Source organism: Sus scrofa, chromosome 6 (assembly GCF_054392235.1).
Source record: "Sus scrofa isolate SSC_HxYL_T2T_F1_AM1 chromosome 6, Sscrofa_HxYL_maternal_Yorkshire_Landrace_v2.0, whole genome shotgun sequence".
Lineage (NCBI taxonomy): Eukaryota > Metazoa > Chordata > Mammalia > Artiodactyla > Suidae > Sus > Sus scrofa.
Window position 1 is genome coordinate 66,231,100 of NC_139388.1, and position 20,513 is coordinate 66,251,612.

At 52.0% G+C, this 20,513-nt stretch overlaps 1 protein-coding gene across 4 annotated transcripts; it reads right to left on the reverse strand.

Annotated features, from left to right (window-relative positions):
• Nucleotides 1-914: 914 nt before the first annotated feature.
• On the reverse strand, nucleotides 915-16,147 carry ZNF550 (zinc finger protein 550). 4 transcript variants are annotated; one of them, XR_014806872.1, is made up of 5 exons: nucleotides 15,907-16,147; nucleotides 12,704-12,830; nucleotides 8,241-8,336; nucleotides 2,377-4,530; nucleotides 915-2,157 (listed from the first exon to the last, which is right to left on the reverse strand). XR_014806872.1 is itself a non-coding variant. In XM_021097338.2 (4 exons), the coding sequence occupies exons 1-4, from the start codon at nucleotides 15,931-15,933 to the stop codon at nucleotides 3,536-3,538; spliced, it is 1,245 nt and encodes a 414-aa protein (XP_020952997.1). In that variant the 5' UTR covers nucleotides 15,934-16,147; the 3' UTR covers nucleotides 915-3,535. The 4 variants fall into 4 exon arrangements, 3 of the variants coding, with proteins under 3 accessions (XP_020952997.1, XP_084818538.1, XP_084818539.1); XM_021097338.2 differs by having other exon boundaries at nucleotides 915-4,530; XM_084962412.1 differs by having other exon boundaries at nucleotides 915-4,530; nucleotides 12,704-13,809; nucleotides 15,789-16,147.
• Nucleotides 16,148-20,513: the final 4,366 nt, after the last annotated feature.

Consider the following 20,513-nt stretch of genomic DNA (forward strand, 5'->3'; position numbering starts at 1 on the left):
CTACAGCTCCGATTCGACTCCTAGCCTGGGAACCTCCATATGCCGCGGGAGCGGCCCAAGAAATGGCAAAAAAGACAAAAAAAAAAAAAAAACTATGCACATTCTCCTGAAAACAAAAAGAAATAGAGCTCTTATAAACCCATCAAAAAGTGCAGCCATACTATGTGCACTACCACCATGAAAATGTGAATTTGTGTGTGCACTGTGTTAAAAGGCTCTGAAGAAGGCTGCAAGTAGAGAAATGACCATTGTATATTTTCCCGTATAGTTTTTTTTTTTTTTTTCTTTTCCTGTACTCGTGGCATATGGAAGTCCCTAGGCCAGGGATCAAATCTGACCTAGAGCTGTGACCTACACCACAGCTGCAGCAATGCTGGATATTTGACCCACTGAGCTAGGCCAGGGATAGAACCTGTGCTGCCAGAGACAACACTGGATCCTGAGCCCACTGTGCCATAGCGGGAACTCTTGTATAGTACTTTTTTTTTTTTTTGTCTTTTGTCCTTTTTGAGCCACACCCACGGCATATGGAGGTTCCCAGGCTAGGGGTCTAATTGGAGCTGTAGCTGCCAGCCTACACCAGAGCCACAGCAACGCAGGATTCAAGCTGTGTCTGTGACCTACAGCACAGCTCACGGCAATGCCGGATCCTTAACCCACTGAGGGAGCCCAGGGATCATACCTGCAACCTCGTGGTTCCTAGTTGGACTCATTTCCGCTGTGCCGTGATGGGAACTCCATCATATAGTACATTTTTTAACCTGAATTAACAAAGATGATCTTGTGTAGCCTGAAAACTAGTCACAAAGAATCCCAGGAAAAATTCCATGTACTCACATCCAATGCAAACACGAGGGAATAAGCTTCTGGTGGCAACTGTGAACCCCAAGAAACACAACACCTGCAGGTATATATCTGAATTCACCTGTTACAATCTCTGCCACTTTATTTTGCAAAAAGGAAAAAACTTCACACAAACATTTATAATATCAGACAAGGAGAATCCTCCTCTGTATTTTATGAGTTTCTCACGAATTTAACTCAGATGTCTGTTTTATTTGAATGGTTTTAGCTCTAACGCAACCCCTAGAAAGCTGTATAGATGGGGACTGGAAAAGCCCAGTCTACTCCACAGGCTTAGAAAACCTGAGAAACAGCAGAGAGAGGAAAGAACTAGGACTCGCCTCGGAAGGTCACACACGTTCAAGATGATTACCTTGCTCTTGGAGAAAAGAAAGAAAAGACAGTTCCCGCTGTGATATAGTGGGTTAAGAACCAGTTGCAGCGGCTTGGGTCACTGCAGAGGCGCAGGTTCAAATCCAGGCCTGGCGCAGTGGGTTAAAGGATCTGCCGTTGCTGTAGCTACAGGGTAGCCCACAGCTATGGCTTGGATTCAGTCCCCGGCCTGGGAACGTACACATGCCTAAAGTGAGGCAATAAAATTTTTTTAAAAAGGAAGAAAACACACAGAATAGAATCAAGAAAGAGTGAGAGCGGGGTTCCCGTCGTGGCTCAGTGGAAACGAATCTGACTAGCATCCATGAGGACGCAGGTTTGATCCCTGGCCTTGCTCAGTGGGTGACGGATCCCACGTTGCTGTGAGCTGTGGTGTAGGTCGAAGATGCAGTTCGGGTATGGCGTTGCTGTGGCTCTGGTGTAGGCTGGCAGCTACAGCTCTGATTGGACCCCTAGACTGGGAACCTTCCTATGCTATGCGTGTGGCCCTAAAAAGACAAACGACAAAAAAAAGTGAGAGGGGTTTCCATCATGGCTCACAGGTAATGAACCCAACTAGGATTCAGCTTTGATCCCTCGCCTTGGTCAGTGGGTTAAGGATCCTGAGTTGCTGTGGCTGTGGCGTAGGCCAGCAGCTGCAGCTCTGATTTAGCCCCTAACCTGGGAACTTCTATATGCTGCAGGTGTGGCTCTAAAAAGACAAAAAAAGGAGTTCCTGTCATGGCTCAGTGGTTAATGAATCTGACTAGGAACCATGAGGTTGCAGGTTCGATCCCTGGCCTTGCTCAGTGGGTTAAGGATCTGGTGTTGCCGTGAGCTGTGGTGTGGATCGCAGACTTGGCTTGGATCTCGCGTGGTTGTGGCTGTGGGTGTGGCGTAGGCCGGTGGCTACAGCTCCGGTTAGACCCCTAGCCTGGGAACCTCCATATGCCGCGGGAGCAGCCTTAGAAAAGGCAAAGAGAAAAAAAAAAGAAAAAAAAAAAAGGAAGGGAGGGAGGGAAGGAGGGAGTGATGAAAGAGACAGAAAGAAAGAAAGAGCGTATTGGATGTTTAAAACTACAGGAGTTCCCTGGTAGCCTAGTGGGTAAGGACTTGACATTGTTATGGCTATGACGCAGGTGTGATCCCTGGGCCAGGAACTTCTGCATGCTGCAGGCATGGCCAAAAAAACTAACACAAAAAAACAAGTTTCGACAGCTTTTAGGGGTCACATTTTAATATGGACATTAATCTATGGATCATTTTCTCCTTAAAAAATACAAGTGTGATGTTATTTTCAGTATTCTAATTTCTTACAAGTTCAAGTAGCTCATGACTGAGCCTTTGCATTTCTCACAAAGAATTATGCTCCTGCAGTTTCCTGGTGGCTTAGCCAGTTAAGGATCTGGCATTATCACTGCTGTGGTGCAGGTTCAGTCCTTGGCCTGGGAAATTCCTCATGACCCAGCATGGACACACACACAGACACACACACACACACAGACACACACATGCTCTGAATGGCCAGAGATGTTTGGAACAAAGGTTTCCAACAAAAACCGGTAGAGTTGCCCTCGCCGTCCAACTTTCCTAACACAGGATGGCAGAAAATACGTATTAAAAAATTCCGGGCTGGAGTTCCTTCCTCTTTCCAACACTGCCTGACCAGGACATAAACGCAACACCAAACTGCAAGAGGCGTGGCCCGCGAGTTGGCAAGAGCCCGCAGAAGCATTTGCCTTTGCCATCTCTAGCCTTCGTCTCCGTCGCCTCCACCTCCCGTTTATTTTTGTTTTTAACATTAATGCTCAGATGGCTCAAGTGCAAACCAAGGGACAGCCCTGTGGCGGAAGGTTGATAAAAGCGCACAGCGACCCTGGGTCTGTCTCGTCTGCACTTTCACACAGGGAAAGCCCAGGCTCTTTCAAGGTCCAGCTGGACTCTGTGTGACAAGGGGTGACCTGACACAGGAGGCTTTCTCAGGGCACTCATAGGCGCCTCTTCACTACATACTCTCGGGACAAAGGAAGATTCTCTTCTTTCTGCTGAGGGTGTCCTTCTGGGGATCCTCACAACGTCCTTCCCGGGAATGATCGCTGCTGCTGATGGAGCTGCACCCATGGGTGACATGGTTCCTCTGCAGCATAAATTCTCTGCTTTTCATGGCATCCCCAAGGCGCCTCTCCAAGGGGACTACTTCTGCGTTTCAAGAGCTGCCCCCAAACCCTTTCCAGCATTCTTTGCACTCAGAGGGTTCTTCCCTCCAGCCTGGATGCCCTCGCCAATGGTGAAGGCGGAGCGGCAGGGGAAGGCCCTCTGCTCAAGTGTGAACCCGCTGGTGCTGCAGGAGGTGGGACCTGCGTTTGAAGGCCTTCCCGCACTTGGCACACCTGAAGGGCGTCTCCGCGGTGTGGATGACCGAGTGCTGCAGCAGGTACGTGCTCCGGTGAAAGGCCTTCCCACATTGGCCGCACTCGAAAGGCTTCTCCCCGGTGTGGAGCCGCTGGTGCTGCAGCAGCTCGGAGCCGCACCTGAAGGCTTTCCCGCAATCGGTGCAGTCATAGGGCTTCTCGCCCGTGTGGATGATGTAGTGCTGGATGAGGTGTGCCCTGTGGCTGAAGGACTTCGCACACTCTTTGCATTCGAAGGGTTTTTCTCCAGTGTGGGTCCTACTGTGGCGAATGAAAGTAGAGCGGTGGCTGAAGGCCTTTCCACACTGGCTGCACACATAGGGCTTCTCCCCGGTGTGGATCGGCTGGTGCTGCAGGAGGTAGGACCTGCGTTTGAAGGCCTTCCCGCACTCGGCACACTTGTACGGTTTCTCCCCCGTGTGGATGAGGTAGTGGCGGACAAGCGTTGAGCTCTGGCTGAAGGCTTTCCCACACGCGTTGCATTCGTAGGGCTTCATGCCAGTGTGAATCCGCTGATGGCGAACAAGGTACCACTTCCTGCTAAAGCCCTTGCCACACTGCTTGCATTTGTAGAGGTTATGAACCAGGGGGCCTTGTCCTGGTCCCTGGGGGTCACGGTCACGGAGGACATCTCTCTGAGAGATGCTTTCCTGTGCCACACTGTCGTCTGGGCCCAACCCATCATCGTCAAGGCTCCTCTTCCCAGGATGGGTCTCCTTGTGGGCGTCTGTCTCTGGCCTCAGTTGACCTCTCTGCATGTCCAAAAGCCTTTCCAGATCCCTGGCTTGCCCCCAGCTAGAGTCCCTTGAAGACCCCAGAGTCAGGCTTCCTCGGAGCAAGGCTCCCTCGGACAAAACTGATTGAGACGTGCTTGGCTCTTCGGTCTGACGTTTTGCCCTGTCACCTGAAAGGGACCCAATACACAAAGGAGGACGTTAGTTGACGCAACACAGAAGAGACAGAAGCAACACTTCAGTGGACAAGTGAGGATGCAAAGAAGCACCTCTGATGTTTGCTGTGTTCTTACATCAACATAACCTAGATTTCCCATTACTTGTTATGATTCTGGAACCCGGACAGCATTAGAGAGAAGATCGGCTGGCAGGGTGGACCAGGAGACAGAGGACTTGGGTTGGAGCTCCTTCCTTGAGGTCCAGAGCAGTGGAGGGAGGCCAGATTTGATAACACGGCTTCAAGGACAGATGTCCCAGTGCTGAGAAGGGGCACCTACAGGACTGGGAAGAAAAGGGGCAGCTTCCCAGGGAGGTGGCCCACAGGCTGGGTCCTAATGGCGAGGCCAGAGCTGTCAGAAAGGAGAAGGGATGGAGAGACACGGCAAGGACAAATGGTACAACAGACAAGTTGGTGCTCTGTTGGGAGGCATCAGTGTGGTGTTGCCAGGGAGGCCTCAGGAGCCAGAATGCCCCAGTAGAGCCCTGCCTCTTGTAAGTGAGCTGAAATCGGATGGATCACTTTCTTCTTTAAGTCCTAACTTCCTCACCCGAGAGACTAGAAGACACAGTTCCCCTGGCAGTCGTGAGGATTAAATGAGAAAAATGCCCATGAAGCTCTTGGCACAGTTCCTGACCCAGTGTATTTGCTAAATTGTGGGTCATCATCCTTAATATTTGTGGTGGTTAATTTTTTTTCTTTCTGGCTGCGCCCGAGGCATACAGGCGTTGCCAGGCCAGGGATCAAATGTGCGCCAGAGCAGTGCCACTGGATCCGTAGCTGCTAGGGCACCGGGGAGCTCCTGTGGTGGTTAATTTTATATGTCAACTGGGCTTGGCTACTGAGCCAAGCTGTTTGGTCAGACACCATTCTGGATGTTGCTGTGATGTACTTTTTACAGACGCCTGACATGGAACTCATCAAACTTTGAGAAAAGCAAGTAGCCCTTTATGATCCGGGTGGGCCTTGTCCAATAAATTAATGGCCTTAAGAGAAAAGACAGGAGAAAAGAAGGAAGGAAGGGAGGGAGGGAGGCAAAATAGATTTAAAAAAAAAAAAAGAAAGAAATTGAGAAAAGCCACAGATCCCCTTGGAGGGAAGGACTTCTGCCTTCAGACTCAATCCTGCAGGCGTCTACTCTTCCAGCTTGCTGGCCTGCCCTGCAGATTCTGAACTCATTTAAGCCTTCACAATCTCACAAGGCCCAATCCATGTATGCCCACCTCCCTTGGCTCTGATTTCCTGAAGAAGCCTGGGCTTGTTGTTCTCATTGTGGTCCCAGGCAGTCAGCATGACCGCAGCTGCCAGCAGCAAGAGCAAGTCATCCTGTTTGCAGGCCCAGGAAAGAGGCCCCAGTAGAAACCAACCCTGATGCCACTCAGCCTCTAGAACTGAGACAAGAGGAGTTCCTGTCGTGGCTCAGCGGAAACGAATCTGACTAGTATCCATGAGGATGCAGGTTCGATCCCTGGCCTCGCTCAGTGGGTTAAGGATCCAGCATTGCCGTAAGTGTAGCTCTGATTCAGCTCCTAGCCCGGGAACCTCCATATGCTGTAGGTGGGGCCCAAACAACACCAAAAAGAAAAAAAAGAAAGAAAGAAAGAAAGAAAAGAACAGAACAGAACTGAGATAAGAAATTTCTGTTGGAGTTCCCGTCGTGGCGCAGTGGTTAACGAATCCGACTAGAAACCATGAGGTTGCGGGTTCGGTCCCTGCCCTTGCTCAGTGGGTTAACGATCCGGCGTTGCCGTGAGCTGTGGTGTAGGTTGCAGACGCGGCTCGGATCCTGCGTTGCTGTGGCTCTGGCGTAGGCCGGTGGCTACAGCTCCGATTCAACCCCTAGCCTGGGAACCTCCATATGCCGCGGGAGTGGCCCAAGAAATAGCAACAACAACAACAGCAACAACAACAACAAAAGACATGTGCATGTCACTGCACACTGATATTCTACAAAAATTACATAGATTTTAAACAAAAGGTATAGAAATGTATAGTTAACCCTTGAATAACCTGGGTTTGAACCCCACGGTCCACTTACATGAGACTTCAGGGCCCCGTGTCTGTGGGTTCCACATCCAGGGAATCAACCAACCATGGACCAAAATACTACACAATCTAGGGGAGTTCCCTGGTGGTCTGGTGGTTCCGAATTGGCACGTTCACCAACTGGGTCCAGGTTTGATCCCTGGTCTGGGAACCAAGATCCCCTATCAAGCCACTGCATGCCATAGCCAAAAACCAACCCTCCGGCCGCAAAATCCCAAAATACCACACAAGCTGCAGACGACGGAATCTGCAGACGTCGAGCTGTGCACACAGAGGAACCAGCCTGTGGTAAAGGACTGGATTTTGATATCTGCGCGGGCCCTGGACCCAATCCCCACAAAGACCAAGGGACAGCTGCACATCGTTTCCAAAATGAGACAATTCTTTCGAGAGTGATCAATGGTCTGGGGGCTATTACGGACCTAAAAGCATTTTTTTTTTTTTTTAATGGCCACACCTGCAGCATATGGAAGCTCCTGGGTTAGGGGTGCAATCGGAGCTGCAGCTGAGGCCTGTACTACAGCCACGGCGACTGGGGATCTGAGCCACATCTGCGACCTACGCCGCAGCTTGCAGCATCGTCAGATCCTTAACCCACAAGCTACGTCCGGGATGAAACCCACATCCTCACGGACACAAGTTGGGTTGGTCACCGCTGAGCCCAGTGGGAACTCCTAAAAGCACTTGTTTCTATTCTGTTTTTCTGCAAGTGCAGGCAACTTGAGTGCATTTTAATATGGAGGAGAGAGAGAATGAAGGCAGACAAGTTAGAAAGAAGAGGGAGGAATGAAGTTCCCTGAGAAGACGAAGGTATGGTGGCAGCTCTACTGGAGGAACTGGACTCCGCCTGAGACGCCCTCCACTGAGGGCAAGATGGGAAGCCATGGGCGAGAAACTGAGACAAGCCCTTAAGGGTTCAAGGGCAAGAAGCGGGACAGAGGCTTTGTGACACTAATTAAAGCTGAGGCAGCAGGAGTTCCTGTCGTGGCTCAGCAGTTAACAAACCCGACTAGCATCCATGAGGATGCAGGTTTGATCCCTGGCCCTGCTCAGTGGGTTAAGGATCTGACATTGCTGGGGCTGTGGTGTAGGTCAGTGGTCACAGCTCCGATTGGACCCCCAGCCTGGGAACCTCCATAGGCCGCGGGAGCAGGCCTAGAAAGACCAAGAAAAAGCTAAGGCAGCAGCAAGAGAGGAAGAGGTGAAGACTCCGAGTGCATCTGAGTGGCTGCGGGACAGCAGGCAGAGACAGTATAAACCAAGTCGCTGAGTCCTCTCCTTGGGCACAGGGCTGACCCATGTTCTTCAGTCCTGAGCATCCAGCGGTGGCCAAACGCCAAGGTCTTGTCCCCGGGAGACGCGGGAACAGAGGACGTGTGTGGCCAGGTGTGGCCTCTCCCTTCCTCTCTGGTCTCCCCACCACCAGCCGGAATACCCTGACCCGACCTCAGAATCACGCCCTGACCTCAGAGGGTGCCTGACGCACACTGTACCCTGATGTGAGAGAAATAGCCGGACCCACAAAGGGTTCCACACAGAAGCTCGAGGCACTGCTCCCCACGTGCACCGAAGGCTGCCATGCACCCACCCACCTGCCCAGCAGCCACCAGCTCCTACCTGTGCACGTGCGACGTGAGCGGCCTCTCGTGACTGCCCACGGCTCCTGCCTGTGCTCCAGCAGGTGGGTCAGCTCCGGCTGGGGAACTGGATGCCCTGGTGAGGGAGAAAAAAGCAGGATGTGGGTGGTGTCTTTTTTCTTTTTAGGGCTGTGCCTGCAGCATATGCAAGTTCCCAGGCCGGGGGTCGAATCAGAGCTGCAGCTGCTGGCGGAGGCCACAGCCATGCCAGATCCAAGCTGCATCTGTGACTATGCTGCAGCTTGTGGCAATGCCAGATCCTTAACCCACTGAGTGAGGCCAGGGATTGAACCCCCATCCTCATGGATCCTAGTCAGGTTTGTTAACTGCTGAGCCACAAAGGGAACTCCCCCACCTTTTTTTTTTTTTTTTTTCTTTTTTGGCCACCCGCCCCCACCTCCCGTGGCAAATGGAAGTTCCAGGCTGGGCATCACACTCGCAATGCTGCAGTGACCCAAGCCAATGCAGTCAGATCCTTAACCCACGACACCACAGTGGGAACTCCAGGATACAGGTGTTTTTGGTGAGAAGACAGAACCTCCCCCATCCCGCCTGGGACTGGATGACAACAACGAAAAGACCACACACGTAGCTGCTCCCAAAGTAAAGAAAATATCTATTTGTGACCTGGAAACGGAGGACACAAACACTACTCCCAGGCGGCAGCTGCGGTACAGGGGGGTGTGGCGTCTACACCACACCCCGCCCTTGAACTTCATCAGTAGAAGCCAACCCTGTGCCGAGGCTTCTGTGCCACTGTCCCACGCAGCCAATGGACACCGGCAAGCTGAGTCCCTCCTTACAGCACTTGTTTTCCGTTGTTTTTTGGCCACGCCCGAGGCATGGAGAAGTTCCTGGGCCAGAGATCAAACCCGCACCACAGCGGCAAAAACGCCTGATCCTTAACCTGTGGTGCCACACGGGAACTTCCCATCTGTTTGTTTCTGCGGAGGGCTGTTTGGCCGTGCCCGCAGCAGGAGGGAGTTCCTGGGCCAGGGACCGAGTCCGAGCCACAGCAGTGACACCAGATCCTTAACCTGCTGAGCCACCAGGAACACCTAGCCATTCATCTAAGTCACTGCTTCTCAAACACCCTCTGCTTCAGAACCACCCAAGGATGCCCGACCCCAACAGCAAATCAAAAAACAAAATTTATTGGGAGTTCCCTGGTGGCCTAGTGGTTAGGAGTCAGTGCTCTCCCCACTGTGGCCTGGGTTCAATCCCTGTCTGGGAAGTGAGATCCCACATCAAGCCGCTACACATTGAAGCCAAAAAAAAAAAAATTTCATGATCATTTTTTTACTTTTCTTTCTTTTAGGGTCACACCTGTGGCATATGGACCCCAGACTAGGGATCGAATCGGAGCTACAGCTGCCAGCTTAGGCCACAGGCATAGCAACGCCAGATCTGAGCCGCATCTGCAACCTACTCCACAGCTCATGGCAATGCTGGATCCTTCACCCATTGTGAGGCCAGGGATTGAACCCAGGTTCTCACGGATAGCCAGGACCATTGCTGCTGAGCCACAACAGGAACTCCAAAATTAAATTTAAAAACGTCTTCGGGTCAGGCCCAGCCAGCACCATTTCTGAAATCTCGCCAGAGGACTCTCGTTCCCAGAGGCCTGAAAACGACAGGAGGACAGGAAGCAGCGAACGGCATCCCTGACCAGCAGTGACCCGAGGCAGGCAGGCCCCCTGGGCTGACTGTCATTCTGGGAAGGAAGCCTTTACTCAGACATGGGATGGGTGGGCTGCGCAGGGGGCCTGCTGCTTCTGCCTTGGCTACAGCATCCCCGGAGGAAGCTGGCCTGAGGAGAAGGGAGGTGCTGGCTGGTGGGGGGGAAACAGAACCTTTGAATCAGAGGATAATACAGCTGCTGCATCCAAGATGGCGGCCCTGCCTGCAGGCGTGCCCTCTGCAGAAGTGGTAAATTTTCTCCCCGAGGCAGCTGCTTTTCTGAGACACGGAGCCAAATGCATCATCTCAGCGAGGACGGGGCTCTGCACAGACATCTCCAGACCCACCAAGGACTCGACTGGCAGATTCCACCCTCAGCCCAGGATTCACGCAGACAGGCCCCAGGACTGGGCACCAGTGAGTGCTGAGTGCCTGACACCGAGCTCAAGGCAGAGGCAGGAGCAAAGGAGACTCGGACGAGCCTTGGGGCGGCCGAGAGTTGAGCCCCCTCTGACTGCAGGGCCTTCTCTTGCGCTGGTTCCCCCTCCGGGAATCTCTCATCACCCTCCCTCCCAGCCCTCAGCCTGCAGTCTCGGGTCCCATGACCCTTCCTGAGGTGCCTGTGGAACGCACCCACGTCACATGATGACCCTCGCTCATATCCTCAACACCTTCTTTTTCTTTCTATGACTTATCACAAGTCAGCTATTCCCCAGCTGAACTCAGAGAAGGGGTCTGCACAGCACATCCAGGGGGGCCACCATTACCAAGGGCTTCTCTTTAAAATGACTCAGTTTTGGAGTTCCCTTCATGGCTCAGTGGTTAACGAACCTGACTAGGAACCATGAGGTTGCAGGTTCGATCCCTGGCCTCGCTCAGTGGGTTAAGGGTCCGGCGTTGCCGTGAGCTGTGTTGTAGGTCGTAGATGCGGCTCGGATCTGGCATTGCTGTGGCTGTGGTGTAGGCGGGTGGCTACAGCTCTAATTCGACCCCTAGCTTGGGAACCTCCATATGCCCTGGGTGCAGCCCTTGGAAAAAGACAAAAATAAATAAAAGAGAAGCCCTTTTTGATGGAGCAAATGAGGAAAGTCAGTTTCCCTTCCCATAAAGGGAAGTCTGCCACCAAAACACAGCAATGATGGGAGTTCCCCAGGCAGGGGCGGGTGAGGTGAGTTAAGGATCCAGCACTGTCACAGCTGTGGCGTGGGTTCAATCCCTGGCCTGAGAACTTCTGCACGTGGCGGGGGGCTGCCAAAAAGGGAAAAAAACAAAAAACAAACACCACACAAACAACAATGAAATCAAAATAAGGCCGTCAGGGTCCCGGGGGATTCAGGTAGACTTCTCAGGGCTGGGAGCTAGAGGCCGTCCCCTCCGCTGAACAGAAAAATGAGCCACCACTAGGGACATGGGACATGCACTCACACTGATGGAGACTCCCCCTGACGACAATCAGCAGTCTGGACAGAGAAGGGAAAAGGACTGGCTTTTGCAGGGGTTCCTCCCTGACATTTCAGGACGTTCCTGTGCCGCTTTTTTTTTTTTTTTTTTTGCCTAGTGCCGCACCTACAGCATATGGAAGCTCCCAGGCCAAGGGATGAATCGGAGTTATAGCCGCCAGCCTACACCACAGCCACAACAATACAGGATCCGAGCCAAGTCAGCGACCTACACCACAGCTCACGACAACGCCGGATCCCTAACCCACTGAGCGAGGCCAGGGATCGAACCCACAACCTCATGGTTCCTAGTCGGATTCGCTTCCATTGCACCACAACGGGAACTGCCTGTGCCTCTTCTGAATGATGCCCCGCCCAGCGGACGGTTGTGGTCCTGGCCTCAGAAAACGTGTGATGATGATGGAGGGGCCAGGGACCTTTTTTTCTTTAATGGCCACATCCGATGCACATCCCAGGCCAGGGGTCCAATCGGGCTGCAGCTGCCAGTCTACACCACAGCCACAGCAACACTGGATGAGGCCAGGGATCAAACCCACATCTTCGCCAAGATTACATGGATCCTTAACCCACTGAGACACAATGGGAACTCCAGCACCAGGGCCCTTTAATCTGAGACTGTGCTGTTCAGAAGATCCCTGGATGGCCCTGGTGACAGAGGCCAGGTGGCCGTCTGCCTGACTTGGTCTCTCTTCTGAGAACAGGCCGTCCCCCAGGACCCTGTAGCAGGGCTGTGGGGACACTTGACCCAACCAGGCTGGACCAGTCAGCCTCCCTCCTGTGGAATCTGGAACAGGGACCGCAGACTGAGGCCCGAGCGTGCGGGGACCTCGACAAGGGCTGGTGTCTGGAAGGTCTAGAAGGACACTGTGTTTAATCCCCGATCCCTGATACAGACACAAAGACACCAGGCAGGAGAAGAAGCGCCTGGGAGGAGGAAAGGCGGCTCCTGTGACCCTGATCAGCCAGGAAACAAGGAGGCGAGGGTCCCTAGAGGCCTAAGAGGTGAGCACTTAGGAGTTCCCATCGTGGCTCAGTGGTTAACGAATCCAATTAGGAACCATAAGGTTGCGGGTTCGATCCCTGGCCCTGCTCAGTGGGTTAAAGATCCAGTGTTGCCATGAGCTGTGGCGTAGGTCGCAGACGCGGCTCGGATCCCGTGTTACTGTGTCTGTGGTGCAGACCGGCGGCTACAACTCCGATTAGACCCCTAGCCTGGGAACCTCCATATGCCGCAGAAGCTGCCCTAGAAAAGGCAAAAAGACAAAAAAAAAGGAAAAAAAAAAAAAAAGAGGTGAGCACTTACCCAGTGAAACCAGGAGCCCACAGGTCTCCAGCATCACCTCCCAGTACAGGGTCCTCTGGTCCAGGTCAAGCTGTCCCCACTCCTCCCGGGTAAAGGTCACGGCCACATCCTTGAAGGTCACTGACACCTGGAGAGTCAGACGCAGGTGGTGGGACTGGCCTTGGGCCCCTGGGATCAAGCCTGTCACTCAGGTGCTGGCAGAGGTGCAGAGAGACCCAGGCCTCCCAGGGCCAAGTCCTCTGCTGGGCTCAAGGGGAGGTGGAAGCAGACTTTGGGCATAATGGAACCGTGGCTGAGAGCAAAGACTCCATGGGGGAATCCACTAGACACGACACAGTGGGGATCCACGAGGACCGTGGGGCAGACGGCCAGCCCTCGGGGGAAAAGGACCACGATGGTCATTCCAACAATGGCCGTGGCGGCCTCAGAGTCGCCCTGGTCCTCACAGTGCACCTGCCCCAGGCTGGGAGCTTCACCTGCGAAGGTAAAGTCACTAAAGATCCCTTGCTCTGGAGCCAGACTTCCAGGGTTCAAGTGAAGACCCTTAAACCTGACGCTTGCTGGCTGTGTGATCACGGGGAGGTCACGCCATCATCCCTCTAAGCCTTGATGCCATGGCAACACAACCACCATTCCCACTTCACCAGGCACTTTGGAGAACGGGAACCACGGAGCAGATGCTGGAGCGCCGGGCCCAGTTCAGCGCACAATGTCCTGTCACTGCTACTGTCACTCCCGCCGCCCACAAGGCAAGTGCCAAACTCTTCCCATGTCACGGCCAGAGGCCCGAGGACCGGGCAGCTCTAGGAAGTCACCCACAATCTCAAACTTGAGGAACGGGTTGGCATTTGAACACTAGCAAAAGGCGACACAGCGGTGCCAGAATATAGGGCAGGTGGGGGACCAGGGGTACCTTAACCAGAAGTAAAATAGCCAGGAAAAGGGTGTTCCAGCTGGGGTGCAGCGGGTTAAGGATCTGACGTTGTCTCTGCGACACTCGGGTTGCTGCTGAGATGGGGGTTTGATCCTCAGCCTGGTGCAGTGGGTTAAGGACCTGCATTGCCACAGCTGTGGCCCCGGTCATAGCTGCAGCTCGGATTCTGCCCCTGGCCCGGGAACTTCAAGATGCCACAGAGGTGGCCAAAAAAAAAAAAAAAAAAAAGCCAGGAGGAGATTATCCTAAGACATGACACTGGTACAAGGGAAGCATGAAGAGCGGGCCCTGCACAGACCTGGGAGCAGGGCCCCAGATGAAGGACACTGCAAGGGCGGAAGTTGCCCGTTGGCAGGAATGTTGCCAGTTTAGGGCTGCCTGGCCAGCCGGAGTGAGCGGGGTAAGCACGGAAGGGAAAGAAGCCTGGAGGTTAGTTAGCAAGGGGCAGCTCAGGCGAAGCACTGTATTTATTGTTAGTGTGATGGGAGCATCCGAGGGGGTGACCCATTCACTCATTTAACGTTTTACAGGCCCAGGTCATTCTGGGTCTTGGCACAGAGTAGCAACAGGTGCTCGTGTTTCGAGGCTGGAATGAGGTGCTAAACAAGCAACTAAATAAATGAGCAAAACAATGTCAGAGGGGCCCTCAGGTTCCAAAGTCAAGGTCACAGTGAGAAGACTCAAGAGGTTACAGTCCACGTCAGATGGGGCACCAGGGAGAGCCTCTCTCAGAACAGCACTCTGGAGTGAGTCTGAAACAAAGTGAGGAAGGGAGCCACCTGCGTGGGAAATTAATATATAAGCCAAGTCCAGAGTTCCCGTTGGGGCTCAATGGGTTAAGGATCTGGGGCTGCCACGAGCTGCGGGGTAGGCTGCAGACATGGCTTGGATCTGGCGTGGCTGTGGCTGTGGTGCAGGCCAGCAGCTGTAGCTGATTCAACCCCTAGCTTGGGAACTTTCCATCTGCTGCAGATGCAGCCATAAAAAGCAAAAAAAAAAAAAAAACCACATAAGCCAAGTCCTGACAGAGATCAGGACTATGATAAGGTTACCCGATTATTTATTTATTTAATTAATTGGCCAAATCTGTGGCATGTGGAAGATTCTGGACCAGGGGTCAAACCAGTGTCACAGCAGTGACCTGAGCTGCTGCAATGACAAGGCCAGATCCTTAAACAGGTGCACCAAAAGAGAACTCCTGATGAGGGACAGGGTACTTTTGATGGCACACAGTAACCCAGAGCCTCTTGTGAGTTTTTTTTGGTCCAAAGGGACCACACTCTCCTACACACTATCATCACAGACCATCTGAATGGACTCATTCTTTTTTTCATTATTTTTTGGGGGGGCTGCACCCTTGGCATGTGGATGTTCCCGGGCCAGGGACTGAACCCATGCCAGAGCAGTGACCCCAGCTGCTGCAGTGACTATGCCCGGTCCTTAGCCCACTGTGCCACAAGGGAACTCCTGGACTCGCTTTTCAAATGTAACAACCTCAAACTGGAAAACAGACTCAACGACTGTCAGTGGGAAGCTAGTTCTACTGGCTGTAAGCTGAAAGAGAAAATTCCTTGGCCTTCTTAGGTCCCGGCCTTTCCTGACACCTTTTCTGTCCCAGCAGAGCAGCAACACGCAAATTGCTGCAAGCTACCGCTCCTCTTCCCCAGCGCAGACCTTATCTTTGTAGAGGTTACAGGACAGGAAAGCCCAAGGATCAAATTCCCTCAGGGCTGAGGCTCTAAAATCAAGATAGGCTCAGGATGCCCCTCGGTGGAAAGAGCCAGAGTGATGTTCCCTACACATTACCCATGTGCCTTTTCTAGTTCCCTCAACCCAGTTGGAGGAATTTTAATATTTCTATCTTATGTCCAAAAAAACAGAAGCCAAGGGCAGCAGAGGAAGTTGTTGACGTTCATGGCCTGGGGAAGGCGCACGGCTGCAACCCACAGAAAGCGCTCCAGCATGCGCTGCCCATGCTCTTTCCTGCAGGTCGTTCCACGCGAGCAGCGGGGTCAGGGGGATTCTAGAAGCCACACCTCTCTCTTCCAGACTGCATCCCACTGACTGCCAAAAATGAGACCCTTCCCCTGGAGCCCCTGGCGTGGAATCCGACCCGGAGCACAACTGACCCCATCCCGAGGTGAGGACAACAATGGCCTGTACAGAACAGGAAAGAGAGTCACAGGACACCGCAATGCTACGCAGCGGAGCGCCTCGGCCACGTGGGTGGCGGCCCCAAAGGGCGTGGCCTGGCGCAGCGCGCACTCACCTGCCGCGCGGTCACCCACGCCGCCATCGGAGTGCGGAGAGTGCGGCGCCACGCGAGGGCGCTAGAGAGCGGTGCGCCAGTGGGCTCACGTGACCCTCGCCCAGGTCGCACAAAGGCGCACGCGGGTCCTCCTTGCGGCCCTCCCCGCCAGACTCCGAGGACCCAGGGCGAACTGACCCAGGAGAGAGACACACCCACCCCCCCCACCAACAAACCGCCTCCCGGGCGACACAGGAAGTCCCCCCCCCCAAAACGCGCGCCAGCACCGCCGCCTTTCGGTGACGTCATTCGTCCGGCTCCCTCGGCCAGTTTGCGGGGCACAGCCTTATGGGTAGTGTAGTTTTCGTCATACATCCGTCCAGGTCGGGGAGTCTCTGCTCCTTCCAGGAGAGACCTAGAGACTGCAGCTGGCAGAGGAATGGCAGAGGCTCTAAGGAAGCCGACAAGGAATCCGATGTGCCTAAAGGCGACGCACCCAGATTTCCTTGTTGTATTTTCTGTATCTTGTCAATTAAGCTTCTAATTGTACACACTGTATTGTAGATTGTTTAAACTTCCTATTCTGTTGCCCTGACATCCCCCCAAAAAAGGTTATGAGCACCTCCACCCAGGTGACCAGGGACAGCAGCATTATAAGGCTGGCCTCTGAAACAGCCTTCTTGTCCTTCCCTGTGACCTAGTGATGTTCCAGCACGTCTATACTCCTTCCTGACCCCCAATAACGGCACTTGTCCAGCCCGCCTCTCTCACACTCTCTCTAGGCTCTCCTTTAACCAAACTGAGCCTGCTCCCATGATATCATGACATCACTCACATACAAAGTACCTAAGCTCGGAGTTCCCGTCGTGGCTCAGTGGTTAACGAACCCAACTGGGAACCACGAGGTTGCGGTTTGGTTCCCAGCCTTGCTCAATGGGTTAAGGATCCGGTGTTGCTGTGAGCTGTGGTGTAGGTTGCAGAGGCGGCTCGGATCCCTCGTTGCTGTGGCTCTGGCGTAGGCTGGCGGCTACAGCTCCGATTCGACCCCTAGCCCGGGAACCTCCACATGCTGCAGGAGCAGCTCAAGAAATGGCAAAAAGACCAAAAAAAAAAAAAAAGTATCTACACTCATATATGTGAATTAGTAAACTCTATCTTGTTACTGTTCAAATGCATGCAGACTGAAGTTTCACGATCAGTTTTGTGGGTTTCTCTGTGTTTGCTCAAGGTCAAGAGAGAAAGGATTTCACACTTGGCCATTACTGGGATGCTGCAGAAGACGACGCTGGGTGTCCCTGAAAACAGGTGGACAATAGAAAAACTCGGCTTTCTATAAATGTTTAAATACATTTATGAAGTTCCTCAGAAGCATGTGTGGAGGAGTTCCCATTGTGGCTCAGTGGAAACAAATCTGACTAGTATCCATGAGGACACAGGTTTGATCTCAGGCCTCGCTCAGTGGGTTAAGTATCTGGCTTTCCCGTGAGCTATGGTGGAGGTCACAGACACAGCTCAGATCTGGTGTTGGCTGTGGCTGTGGCCCGGGCCAGCAGCTGCAGCTCCGATTCAACCCCTAGCCTGGGAACCTGCATATGCCATGGGCGTGGCCTTAAAAAAAATATGTGTGGAATATAAAGAGAAGATTTATTTCACAAAGTGCTGGGAGTTCTTTTGTGGCAAAGAGTGGTAAGGATCCAGTGTTGTCACTGCAGTGGCTTTGGTTGCTGTTGTGGCACGGCTTTGATATCTAGCTGGGAAATTCCACATGCCATGGGTGCAGCCAAAAAGAAGAAAGAAGGAAAGAGCTTTAACATAAATTATAATTTTATGACTATGTTATTATCTAAGTATCTTCATATTTATTTTGTCCCTTCTATTTTTTTGAATATATATTGTCTTCCTTTAAAGAGAATATTGAGCAAAAAGGAACCCAAAGAAAAACCTCGATGCACCACTGTACTGTCGCCAACTCACAAAGTGCCTGCCACTAGAGCAGTAACCAACAAATATTATCTTATTCTTCTTCAACTTTATATAGATCAAAACTTCAGAGATAACTTTGTAGGCTCCAATATGTGCAGTCAAGGTGAGACAGGCCAGGACCTTCCTGGTAACCTTTGCTGCAATGATTGCACCGAGAAAAACATCTCTTCAAGCAACAGAATACAACGACATTATAAGGCACTAAAAATAACTGTGCAGTGAGGCAAGTTATGAACTATGAGATACCAAAAAAAAAAAAAAAAAAAAAAAAAGCAGACTACCACTTTTTCTTTTTTTTTTTTTTGTCTTTTTAGGGCAATAGCCACAGCATACACAGTTTCCCAGGTTAGGGGTCGAATCGGAGCTGTAGCCGCTGGCCTACGCCACAGCCACAGCAATGCCACATCCCGAGCCACATCTGGGACCTACACCACAGCTCACGGCACCGCCAGATCCTTAACAAGGCCGGATCCTTAACCCACTGAGGGAGGCCAGGGATGAACCTGCATCCTCACGGATGTCAGTCAGATTCGTTTCTGCTCAGCCACGAGGGGAGCCCCCCAACTACCACTTCTGAGGGATCCTAAGTAAAACGAGGATCCTGTGCATGATCGCTGCGCTTAGCGCCTCCAGGGGAGTGACATTCTACCTAAGCCAACCCTCTGGTCCAACCCCTGGACCCACCCCTACCCTCAACCCATTTAAGGGAGCAGCACACACACCCAGTTCCCCAGGGAACAAGCAGGGGATTGAGTTACTTCCCTCCCCTCCCACGCATGGCAGCAGAGTCCCAGGAAAACCTTGCCTGAATTTCTCATCTGGTCTCTTTGCAATTTCTACTGATTAAGGAAGCTATGAACCTGGTCAGTAACAAAGGGAGAAGAAAGAAAAGAGTCAGCCAGGATCTCGACAGGGGAAAAGGATGATGGCTCTAAGGAAGCCTTGGAAGAAGTCGATGATGTGACCTTCCGCCTTGTTTCCCACACAAAATAAGTCCTTCCCGCGCAGGGATATTTCAGTGTTCGTGTTAAAAGCCGAGTAAGCCCAACGAATTTTTCCATATGATATTTCTCCTCAGGAGTTCCTGTTGTGGCTCAGGGGTTAATGAACCCGACGAGCATCCATGAGGATGTGGGTTCGATCCCTGACCTCGCTCAGTGGCTTAAGGATCCGGCGTTGCCGTGAGCTGTGGTGTGGGTCAAAGAGGGGGCTCGGATCCCACGTGGCTGTGGCTCTGGCATAGGCTGGCGGCTACAGCTCTGATTCGACCCCTAGCCCGGGAACCTCCATATGCCCCGGTAAGCAGCCCTAGAAATGGCAAAAAGACAAAAAAAAAAAAAAAAAAGAATGGATCAGAGTTTCCCGGTGGCCCAGTGGTTAAGGATCGGGCATTGTCACTGCTGTGGGGCTGGTTTGAAGTCTGGTCCGGGAATTTCTGCATGCCACTGGCGTGGTCACTCCCTCAACAAAAGAGTAAATGAATCAAGCTCTTTCTTCCTTTTTCTATATTTTGAGGAAACCAAAAAGAAATCATGGCAAAATTCTTTGCGGAGGATTTCTGGCTAATGAATGCAGAAATAGCAATAGTAATATGTTCAAATGTTTTAACAACTTATAAAATAATCAACTACCCAATGATCATCAGAACATGCAGACAATAAATAAAAGATGCATGGCAGGAGTTCCCATTGTGGCTCAGTGGGTTACAAACCCGATTAGTATCCATGAGGATGCTGGTTCGATCCCTGGCCTCATTCAGTGGGTTAAAGATCTGGCATTGCTGTGACCGTGGCATAGTAGGCCAGCACCTGTAGTTCTGATTCCACCCCTAGCCTGGGAACTTCCATATGTTGCAGGTGCAGCCCTGAAAAAGAAAAAAAAAAAGTAAAATAAATAAAAAGATGCATGGAAAACTGGTACTGGATAGAAACACTAATAACACTGGAAACGAGTTGTAAAAGAGAGACACCAAGACATCGGAGCAGCCTTCTCTGATGCAGCCACAGTTTCTCAACATTGCGTATGGAGTATTATGAGCAAAGGCTGAATCTGGATTTCAGTTTTTTTTGGATGACAAGACTATTTACTGACACGGGTCATAAAATTCTGTTATTCATGATAAGCTCAAAGTGACTTTGATTTTTTTTTTGACCTGGCAAGTGGCAAGTGGAAGTTGCTGAGCCAGGGATGCAACCTGAGCCACAGCAGTGAAAATGCCAGTTCCCTAACATGCTGAGCCACCATGTTCAGCCAAGAATAGCTTCTGCCTCCATCTATACATAAAATCCTTTGTAATGTAAACCTTTCTTTACCATTAAAATCTTCCAGCTTTCATTCCCTAGAAGAACACCTTTTGGGTTGCTACTTGAATGTGTGTCTCAAACTGCAATTCCCTGATCCCAAGCAAATGTGTTGTGCTTAATTATTATTATTATTATTATTTTGTCTTTTTTTTTTCTTTTTCTAGGGCTACTCCCGCGGCATATGGAGATTCCCAGGCTAGGGGTCCAATTGGAGCTGTAGCTGCCAGCCTACACCAGAGCCACAGCAACTCAGGATCTGAGCCTCGCCTGCAACCTACACCACACCTCATGGCCATGCTGGATCCTTAACCCACTGAGCAAGGCCGGGGATCAAACCTGCAA

Excerpts from the sequence above, each read along its gene's own strand:
- ZNF550 (XM_021097338.2), bottom strand. The coding sequence starts at position 15,933 with ATGGCGGCGTGGGTGACCGCGCGGCAG. Across the intron at positions 12,831-15,906 it reads CGTGGGTGACCGCGCGGCAG|GTGTCAGTGACCTTCAAGGA; the intron begins GTGAGTGCGCGC and ends CTGACTCTCCAG. Across the intron at positions 4,531-8,240 it reads CTCACGTCGCACGTGCACAG|GTGACAGGGCAAAACGTCAG; the intron begins GTAGGAGCTGGT and ends GGTCCCTTTCAG.